Source organism: Cyprinodon variegatus, unplaced genomic scaffold (genome assembly GCF_000732505.1).
Source record: "Cyprinodon variegatus isolate N-32 unplaced genomic scaffold, C_variegatus-1.0 Scaffold82, whole genome shotgun sequence".
Classification (NCBI taxonomy): Eukaryota; Metazoa; Chordata; class Actinopteri; order Cyprinodontiformes; family Cyprinodontidae; genus Cyprinodon; species Cyprinodon variegatus.
In genome coordinates this window covers 1,271,016-1,278,892 of record NW_015150535.1, presented here as the reverse complement: position 1 = coordinate 1,278,892, position 7,877 = coordinate 1,271,016, and the positions used below count along the sequence as shown (strand labels likewise).

General features: G+C 40.7%; 1 protein-coding gene across 1 annotated transcript in view; it reads right to left on the bottom strand.

Moving 5' to 3' along the window:
• Window positions 1-1,024: 1,024 nt before the first annotated feature.
• LOC107083751 (collagen alpha-1(II) chain-like) overlaps window positions 1,025-7,877 on the bottom strand; it is a 12,836-nt gene continuing 5,983 nt past the window's right edge. Inside the window, exons 8-11 of the mRNA XM_015373201.1 lie at window positions 6,141-6,250; window positions 5,352-5,429; window positions 3,631-3,813; window positions 1,025-1,878 (exon numbers count right to left, since the gene is read on the bottom strand). Coding sequence (XP_015228687.1) covers window positions 1,729-1,878; window positions 3,631-3,813; window positions 5,352-5,429; window positions 6,141-6,250 — 521 coding nt within the window. The 3' untranslated portion in view covers window positions 1,025-1,728. The remainder of the gene's footprint in view (window positions 1,879-3,630; window positions 3,814-5,351; window positions 5,430-6,140; window positions 6,251-7,877) is intronic.

The window sequence follows — 7,877 nt, the reverse complement described above, 5'->3', positions numbered from 1 at the left end:
GTCACTGCTGTTTCGTTTTCATGCTTTGATTTTGATGCTACTTAAATTTAGCATATGAATAAACTTGCCTTGCATGAAAAAAGCCTGATACAAGACCTTTAAACAGTAGTTGACCTTTAAACAGTAATTGAAGGATATTTATAATAATGTTATATGAAAAGGAAGGACTGCGATATACTAGAGGTAGTGATAAAGGATTGATGAGGGAACTGAAGTTCTACCAGCTGACAGCGCATCATGACAAGAGAAAGAGACAAGAGAAAAACAAAATATCAGATATTTGGATGCTAAACAGGGTGGGGGGGTCAATTTTAATTCCTGTAATCCTGGCAGTTTAAAGTTTGGTAGTTATTCTGGTACCATGTCTTGTCTCTGTCCTCCTCAACCACTGGATCTGCATGTCTCCATCTGAGCGTGTCTGTCTGAACTCGCTGCTGGACTCCTGGAACTCTGAACCTGTCTTCATGCTCTGTGGATTCCTAGAACCCTGGATCTGTCTGTTCCTGTTTGGATCGGAACCCTTGGTGGAGCTACAGACTCCTGGATCTCAGAACGGTCCTGTTCTATACTGTTTCCCTGACCTGGATCGGTCTCCTGCCTGTTTACTGGGGCTGCTGCATGGGGGACGGCTCAACGCCGCATCTCTCATGGCAGTGCATTGACTGATCCTGCTTTTGATGATTAGATGGACTGAACTCTTTCACCAGGTAAGTGACTCACATGGATAATCATCTTTTGTCAGATTATCGTGGTCACTTTCCTGTGTTTCTCCGACAGCCAGAGTTCCAGTGATGAGCGATGTTCTGCTTTCCCCCACAGCCGCTGCAGGTCCGCTGAATCACAGCAGCCCCGGTTTCTGTTCTGTTCCGTTTTATTTTACTTTTGCCGTTAAAACGTTTTCAAACTTCCCACTGTCTGACTCACCTGAATACTGGGTCCATCGTCCAGTTTTATGAGACAGTTCAACAGTTGAACCTTCTAAAGACAGATTTTGAGAAAATAAAGTTTTTATTATTTTGGTGTTTCAAGTTTATTAAGTTTAGATTCAAAGATTTGACAACAAACTGTAAAAAAACAAACAAAAAAAACAAAAAAACATGCTGGGACAACAGCAGATGAAGTGCCTGTGTGTGTATGTCATACCTGAGATGTAAAAGAAAAAAAATATACATATACACAATACAGAATCAAAATATAAAATGCTTTGCATCTTTTAAAACAAGGACAGATAGTAAATAGCTAGCACCAAGTTTAAGACGACATCTGCATCTTTTTGTCTGATTAAAGATTTAAATAAATGTTTGTCTTTCTAACAAAGCACCTTTGTTTAAAGTGATAAACTGGGTTCACTTACAGTCGCATTAGTGAGACAGAACCGGCCTGCTAGGAAATGGTTAGAAGGTCACTAAAGTTGGTCTGATTTTTATATACAGATAATCAGCCTATAAAAGATTCCCCATGTGAACATCACAATAAAAAAATGTTGCATATCGACATTAAAAAACATACATATTTAATTTATTTTGTACCAGATAAATGTCTCTGTAAACAAAAATGACTTTTTCCACTAAAAGCAACGCCTCCAAATTCATCCCTAAGGAGTCACTTAAGGTCAATATGAGAAAATGTGTGAACTGTTGAGAAATTAGAGAAAGATTTTCGTTGATTTAAACAAAAAAGCTCCTGTTGGATTTGAGTGATCTGGAAGGGAGCGTGTTTCCGCTCCCTCTAGCTGAAACACACCGGTCCAAACGTAAAACTAAAATGGTGTGTAAAGTTTCTGCCTCCCATCACCGCCACGTCTCTAAGAGGAAGCAGCTGGAGGTCCTCAAACTCCAACACGGACTCCCGAGAACCGAAAAGCTTCTCCTCTCCAGCCTGTCAAGCAGAAAAACAAGACATTGTTTGCCTTTTTAAGTAAGTTGTAGGAAGTCTTAGGACCAGAGCCATTTTGATGCTTATTTAATCTTCTGTGTTAGAAAATTCAAAGAAATGAAAAAGATTAAAACACTATTTCCCACACGGCTATTTTATGGCAAAACAGGGAGTCTGCAAACTTCAAAATCCAAATAATCATGTTTTAGAACAATAGCCAGGTTTAAGAATAAAGAAAAAGGTATTTCGCATAAAGAGTGAACATGGATTTTCTGGAGGTTTATATGTGGAAAATTATGTACAACTAAAGCACATAGATTCCAAGGTAATGTTAAAAAAACATCTTAAAAAATAAAATATATATATATTTTTTATTTCAGTCTGTTGTAAAAATTAAATTTCATTTTACTTAAAAAAAAAAAACAAAACAGGTAAAGCCTCTAAATGTTAGGATTCCTGTTTGTGTTTTTGTGTTTGTCTCCCTTCCTCTACCAGGAGGCGCCTGGTGCTGGTCCGCCTCCTCACACACCTGCGGAGGGTTACCTTGTAAACAGAGTGCTCTTAAGCTGCTGACTGCCACTACCTCGACGCCAGAGTGTTTGCCAGTTTTGGGTACTCTAGCCAAGCTGAGTTTTTACTGAGTCAAACTGAGTTTTGTCAACCTTAGTCCTAACCGAGTTATTTTGTCTTTGCCTCTCGGCAGGAAGTCATTCTGCAAACTGGATGTTTTCGGACCTTCTCTCCCTGGAAGGATCATCTGCGCTTAAAACTGAGCTGGGGATTCAAACTGGAGGTTTGGATCTACTTTCCTCCAAGGGATCATTTGAGCTTCACACTGAGCAAGGGATACATCTCCACACCAATCCGTTCAAGTACAGCAGGAAATCCAAGTGGCAGTCAGTTTCTCTGTTCACCTACAAACAACCGCATTCTGGGTAAACCCTGTCCGCCCTCCACCGAATGAGACAAACAATGTAACTACCGCACACAGACAGGAGTCATAGAGTCAACCACTTTTCTGGAAAAGTGAGTCAGCACCTAATTCTTCTCTTCAAGTTCAAGAATCAATTTTCCCACTGTGCCTGAACTAACCGCAGTGTCTTCCCCTCACTTTCCAGTTCTGGTTGAGCAGTGTTCAGAGCAACACCAGATTATTCATTATCTCCTCAATAAACCTGTTTAACCTTTTCCCTGGTCTCTCTGAATTGTTTTTTCTGCTTTTTGGGTCAGACCTTAGTTAAATCATGACACTAAAACCAGAGCCAATTATGGCTCTGAAGCTGCAGGTTGCAGACCCCTTGGAAAGACCCTAAAACCAGACACTAAACAACAAAGAAAACATCTTTCTACCCATAAAACCCACCAAGATCTGACAATGAACAAAAAACACAAACAGGTAGTGAATCATTACATTACATTTTGTTATGTGGGCCAAAATGGTAATGTCAGATATAATGAATCTTGAATACTTAATAATAATCATAACAATTCAACTTTATTGATCTCACATTGAAGAAATTTGTTTTTAAATGCAGAGGCAAGAATACAGTGGCAATTTCTCAATTTAAATCTGTTTTCTTCATGTTCTAATTAGGTCAAACCTACCCTCATTTTGTTTAGTCTGATCTGTCGACCTCTACCTGAATTCAAACTGTAACTGGATCAAGCTTTTAAGTTTTCAATAGAACTATTCCGATATCTAAGTTTTAACTATAATAAAGCTAGCCAAACATATTTTTCCATGGTTTCACATACCACACAGTCTTTCAGCTCTCCGAGGTAGCTCTGCCTCATCGTATCTGTGAGGAATTTGACGTCTCTCTCTTCCTGACCCAGATGATGTCCTGGATGACAGGAGTAGGTCACCTTCTGCACGGCGGTGACACTGTGCAACCTCAGGAAGCGCATCTGGACCACACTGGCACCTGGATAAGTAAACTAACAAACATGCCACCAGAATTCCAATTAACATATGAACATCTTAAAGTACTTTGAAAAATGTTTTTTTTTTTCCTTTTAATATTAATTGATAAAGTTGCATTTTTTTCTCACATCACTAAGCCCATCTGTTTAGACTTAGACAAACTTTAGTTGGAGGCATTTTTTCTGTCTTGTTGAAGGGTTGCTAGCTTACAGCTACATTTTGAGGCTGACTGACTCAAATAAAAGTATTTTGGGATCAGTGATGGGAGTAACAGCGTTGAAAGTAACGGCGTTACTAACGCTGCTACCTTTTTTAGTAACGCGTAATCAAAATTATTACTCTTACTGTAACTATAAGCAGTTACAATTGCCGACACCCCATTACTGCACGTTACTCAGGTCGAATTATTAACCTTTTTTCATGATAGGACTCGTGCACGCCTTGTCATGAGAGAGGGGAGGATGGAGAGTGAGGAGGACTCCAGCGGCAAAACTGCGCTTTCCAGATGGAAATACTGGTGTTACGTCGAGCTGCGTTTCTCCATCAGATACGGTTTCCCCTGCATCTCCGCGCAGCGTGGCGGCACAATTCACCGCGCAAGCGACAGGAAACACGCATTCTTGATAAAGGCGCGTAACAGCCGCCCTGTGCTCGCGCCGCAGGGGAACTACGGAGAGCGTGAACGATCATTAGCCTATATGGAGAAAGGGAGAAATATGGATGGATGGATGGATGGATGGATGGATGGATGGATGGATGGACGGACGGACGGACGGACGGACGGACGGACGGATGGATGGATGTAGCTACATGTTGCAGTATCTATAACAACCCAAACACAGGATTTCAGAATTAGACATCCCCAGTTATTAATTTCATACACTCGCAAAAGTAATGTAATAGTTACTTTTACTACTAACTAGTTACTTTTATCGTGGAGTAGCTCAGTTACTAACTCAGTTACATTTTGGGAGAAGTAACTAGTAACTATAACTAATTACTTTTTCAAAGTAACGTGCCCAACACTGTTTGGGATGTATGATGCATTCAGGGAGTTCTGGAGTCACCATCCAGTGGGATGTCATGTGAAAACAAATGCAAGAAAAAAAGAGTTCCAAGCCAGTTTTCCAGAACCACCTCAACTGACTCCTTTTGATGAGAAGCAGTGGCTTTATTCCAAGCCTCCCAGGATGATGAAGCACCTCATCCTGGCTGTAAGGACTAGCCCAACCCAACAGAGGAAGCTTGTATCAGCTACTTGTATATAGGATCTCATTCCTTTGGTCCTCACTCATGTCTCATCACCATAAGAAAAGGTCGTAGCTTAAATGGGCCAATAAATCAAGAGCTTTGCTTTTAGGCTCGGCTCAATAGACCGAAGGGATGGCTGAATTACTGCCTATGGAGCCCCAATCCGTCTATCCAGCTGCCGTTCTCTCCTATAGTCACTCATGAACCAGACGGCAAGATAGTTGAACTTAAGACATTTTCTCTGAAGTTTTTATAAAATTTAGGTGACTTTTAGGATTTCTTTTTTTAGGTTATACCTCACCTGATGACCCTGATCCAGCCTGCTAAGCCATTGAAAAGATCCATCTTCTGATTCCTCCATCCAAGCTTTCATTGGAAGCTGCAGATAAATCAGTCAGAAGCTTCATTCAGTCACATTCAGGCATTTCAGGTCAGTATTGTTTATAGACAGGTAGAAAACATGATGCTGTGTGCTGATCCTTCAAAAAGCATTTACACTCCATCAAATCGTCACCTTTAAAGTCTCAGGGTTTGAAACAAAAGTGTGTCCCTGCTACAAGTCATTAAACTGGAGCTGGAGCAGGTATGAAAAAGCTCCTTCAGGTCAGCAGAGATGTCCTGTAATTTCCTACAACCCACGCCGGGTGGTGGCTTCTGTGGTCGGAAAATGTAGCTTTTCTTATTTCATATATTAATTTATGCTATTTCCTCACTATAAAAGTTTTCACTCAGCCTGTTTCACCTGCAAGGCAACACGATTCTCCAGCATGAGGATGTTTGTTGACAAGACACGCCTTCTACTTCATACCCCATAACAAACCAGAATCTTTCTCAAGGTTTATTCATAACATGTTACTGTTTAACCAAAGTGTCTGGAAATTGTTTTGACTCCGACTACTTTCCATTATTTTAAGGGGGAACCAAGGCTCCTCGATCAGAACAGGGGAGATTACTGTCAATAAGGGCTGTATTATGAACTGTTCTCTCTTTGCCAAGATAAAAATAAAGTGCCGCCTCAGTGAAATCCATCAATCTGAGTTTATTTAACTGAAGCAAATAGTTGAATTTTTTTCCCATCAACACGTCATACCTGAGAGTGTTCGGGGTGAAGGCAGGTCTGTTTTGATGAGGAGGTGAAGACACAGTAGGCCAGCAATGCGTCTGCTGAGCTCCCCTGGTTGGGGTCGATGTAATACATTCCTGCAGATGGGAAGGAGAGCAGCAGAAGCTCAGAGATCAGAAAGGATTAAAGAATCACGCTCAAATATAGACAACAACATCGTGGATGCAGAGGTTTAAGAGTTTCGTACACTATTTGCCTCCTCACTTTTCCTTCTAGGCCGTTTTAATGGTGGGATACAAATAACAGGGCATAGAATTGACAAATTTTGCAGGTGCTGTTATTTTCATTTCCCTCTGCTATTGGCTATAACTAAGCTTTGGAAGGCGGGTATAAGGTGTCACTTCAGCCAATCAGCTTGGAGTCTGCAGACTTGCTCTTCCTTCTCAGTGCAGATTTGATCAGAGTAGAACTAAACCTGAGTGGTAACAATTATTAATCAGGCTTGTCAAGCTATTAAAACTGTGAGCTGCTAGCTACCTTGCCTCCATTACAAAGAAGGATGCGTGTAATTAATCTTTACCTAGTTGTGCATCTTCTTTTCAAAAACAAAAATCTACTACCGGTATTTTAAATGTGTCATCAAATGATCAGCGGCGAAAAAAAAAAAAGTATGGTTTTGCATAGTCAAAACAGAGAGATAAGAGAGAAACCAGCCATGAATCTCCTCTTTATTAATAAGCAGATGTTAGAAATAACCCAAATTGTTATTTCAAAGTTTACAGATAAGATTTGATTGATTAAAATAGGAATCAAACCATAGACTAAGGAGATACGTTATTGGTTGTCATGGTGATTCCTATCATGGTAAATGGGCTGTACTTATATAGCGTTTTTTTCAAGTCAGGAGACTTGACCAAAGCTCTTTACACCACATTTAATCATTCACCCATTCACACGCTAATGGTGGTGATCCACATTGTAGCCAAAAATACAATGTGCCAACTGATGTTGATCAGTTGGCAATGTGGGGGAAGTGTCTTGGCCAAGCACACAAGGACTCAAGGCTGGAGCATAAACCATGAGTCGTTTGGTTGGAGGGCAAACTCCTGCTTCTGTCACCCCTATTTCAAGAGAGTGGAGGGGTAACAGTCTCAGCTTTATAAAATTATTACAGTAGTAGCCATTCAAAATTACCCTTCCCAATCAAACGCCAGCCGACTGGCTGCCCACTTCCAGCCACTGGAGTGACCCCTTCCACCTCCTGGGTATGCATATTTTTTTACTCCGAGTCCCCCCTTTCACTGAATTACAAAGTCTGACCAGGAGATGGCACTTCCATTTAGATCTTAATATCGGGAAATCATGACAGAAAGAATATTTTAATACAAAGATTGATGTTTAAAAATTGAATTGTAGGGGACCAGTCAAGGACCAGCCAAGGATTAGCCAAGGGTCTGGGGTGGAACGGTTCACAAAATCCACGGTTCCATTTCGGTTCACGGTTTCGTGGTCATGGTTTTCGGTTCGGTTCGGTATATGTTGATTGTTACACCGAAATCCCATAAAAATTCATGAAAAAATCCCCCAAAAAATGAATGAATTGTAATTATTTTTTTAATGATCCACGGAAACCATGGATCATTTCCACATGTTTTGCTGCTTTGAATTTAATATGTGGGAGCATGTGGGATTTCGGGGTTAGCATGACATGTTGGCCGTGTTGCTGTTAGCATAAACAAAACGTGTTGCACAATGCTTGCACAC